At 43.9% G+C, this 1,782-nt stretch overlaps 1 protein-coding gene across 1 annotated transcript; it reads left to right on the forward strand.

The window, feature by feature from the left end:
• Positions 1-62: 62 nt before the first annotated feature.
• Positions 63-1,689, forward strand: LOC109508112 (aspartate--tRNA ligase, mitochondrial-like). Its single transcript, XM_019857954.1, has 6 exons — positions 63-149; positions 274-380; positions 577-646; positions 765-944; positions 1,408-1,515; positions 1,598-1,689. Exons 2-6 carry the CDS (start codon positions 361-363, stop codon positions 1,670-1,672), a joined length of 453 nt encoding a protein of 150 aa, XP_019713513.1. The 5' UTR covers positions 63-149; positions 274-360; the 3' UTR covers positions 1,673-1,689.
• Positions 1,690-1,782: the final 93 nt, after the last annotated feature.

Consider the following 1,782-nt stretch of genomic DNA (forward strand, 5'->3'; position numbering starts at 1 on the left):
TCAGTACTTGGCTCGCATTCTCATGTCCCATCCATCTCTCCGGTCTCTGAACCGCCTCTTAATTGACCTTCTGTTTTTGTTTGTTTCTCTTCCACTTTGTAGGTTTTGTTGACGTAGAAACCCCAACATTGTTTAGAAAAACACCAGGGGTAAGTACAGTGTGATTCCGTGAAATAGGCATGAACTAAATATACTTATTATTGCAGGTTAGCCAGACTTTTGATCTTCCCAACCCCGAGGCTCGTCTAATGCGTCTTTTCCCGCTGCTCTTAGGGAGCCAAAGAGTTTGTGGTTCCGTCCAGAGACCCGGGTCGTTTCTATTCCCTCCCTCAGAGTCCTCAGCAGTTCAAGCAGCTTCTAATGGTGGCTGGGATTGACAGGTGGGACATTGCAGTCGCTCCTCTCGAAGCTTAGCGGTGGGAGGGATGGTTTTTCCATGACCCACTTCCGGCATTGGGTTAAATAATGAGTAAAAAAAAAAGGCACTTAAATTAGGAGGAAAATAAATCAATCAATATTTGGTGTAATAGTTGCTCTTGTACACGTCAAGTAAAATGTGCACGGTGACTGACACAGGTACTTCCAGATAGCTCGGTGCTATCGAGATGAAGGCTCCAAACCGGATCGGCAGCCCGAGTTCACCCAGGTAACGATGTCTCGCCTTCTCGACACGTCTCCAGAAGAGTCATTTCCATTGCTGGAAATGTATTTGATTTTATTTTATTTTTTTTCCCCTCCGCCTCATTGCAAATGTGACTCTACAGGTCGACATCGAAATGTCTTTTGTGGACCAGGCGGGCATCATGTCCCTGGTGGAAGGTTTGTTGGAATACTCGTGGCCTGCAGAGAAAGGCCCGCTCCCGCTTCCTTTCCCATGCGTGACGTATGAAGAGGCCATGAGGGACTATGGGGTGGACAAACCTGATACCAGATTTGGCATGAAGGTGCACTACTTCTGTCTCCTGGATGACATCTGTGAACACAAATCCTGAATCTTCAAGTGGGCTTTGTCGTGGCCTTCAGACGAAATTTCTTGTTCATCTGCGACTTTTTTAAGCTTGCATTTCGGAAGTCACTTTTTATTTTTTAGTTGACTATGGCGCTTGAAATGAACATTTTCTCCCTTTCTTGCGTGATTCTCAATCGACATTTGCAAGATCATTTCCATGAAAATTGGAACCCAAATGCTGTTTGTCTACCGAGTTACGGAAATCCATTTTTGAACAGTCACCGTAGGTTATTCACAGCGCTCCTCATACCGTAATTCACTGTTTTTTTTGTTTGTTTTTAACTTATCAATCAATGCCCACAAGAAGCTGGTTTTGTCAAATGAGATTCCCCAACTTTTTGCCACCATGTTCCTCCCGCATGGTTAACGTTGACTCTCTGCCGTTCCTTCGCATTCAGCTGACGGACCTCCGAGACGTTTTCCTGTCCACCGATATCGGTTTCTTCAAATCGGCTGTCAGCAAAGCGGGAAGCTCTGTTTTGGCCATCTGTGTGCCCAGGGGAGCAGTAAGAGCAAACTTTTTTCTTTTGGGAGAACAGGATCACTTCCTTTTCTTGTTAGCTTGACAATTTTACAACTTATTTTCAGCAACTATTCACGGGGAAAGATTTAGAAGAACTGAAACAAACATCCAAGACTCATTTTAACCAGGTAAGAGGATGATTGGCGGTTGCCTGTGATTAGTATTTTTATTATTGCCATTAGTAGTCGTATTATTTTTGTGTGTGTGTGTGTGTGTGTGTTCAAATGAGTACAGTTAAATAAATAAAGTA

This window comes from Hippocampus comes, unplaced genomic scaffold (assembly GCF_001891065.2).
Source record: "Hippocampus comes isolate QL1 unplaced genomic scaffold, H_comes_QL1_v1.1 scaffold1288, whole genome shotgun sequence".
NCBI lineage: Eukaryota > Metazoa > Chordata > Actinopteri > Syngnathiformes > Syngnathidae > Hippocampus > Hippocampus comes.

Bases quoted from the DNA above. Each gene is read 5' to 3' on its own strand.
- LOC109508112 (XM_019857954.1), top strand. From the start codon at position 361: ATGGTGGCTGGGATTGACAG. The intron at 945-1,407 runs GTGCACTACTTC...CTTCGCATTCAG, and splicing joins ATACCAGATTTGGCATGAAG to CTGACGGACCTCCGAGACGT. The intron at 1,516-1,597 runs GTAAGAGCAAAC...ACTTATTTTCAG, and splicing joins TCTGTGTGCCCAGGGGAGCA to CAACTATTCACGGGGAAAGA.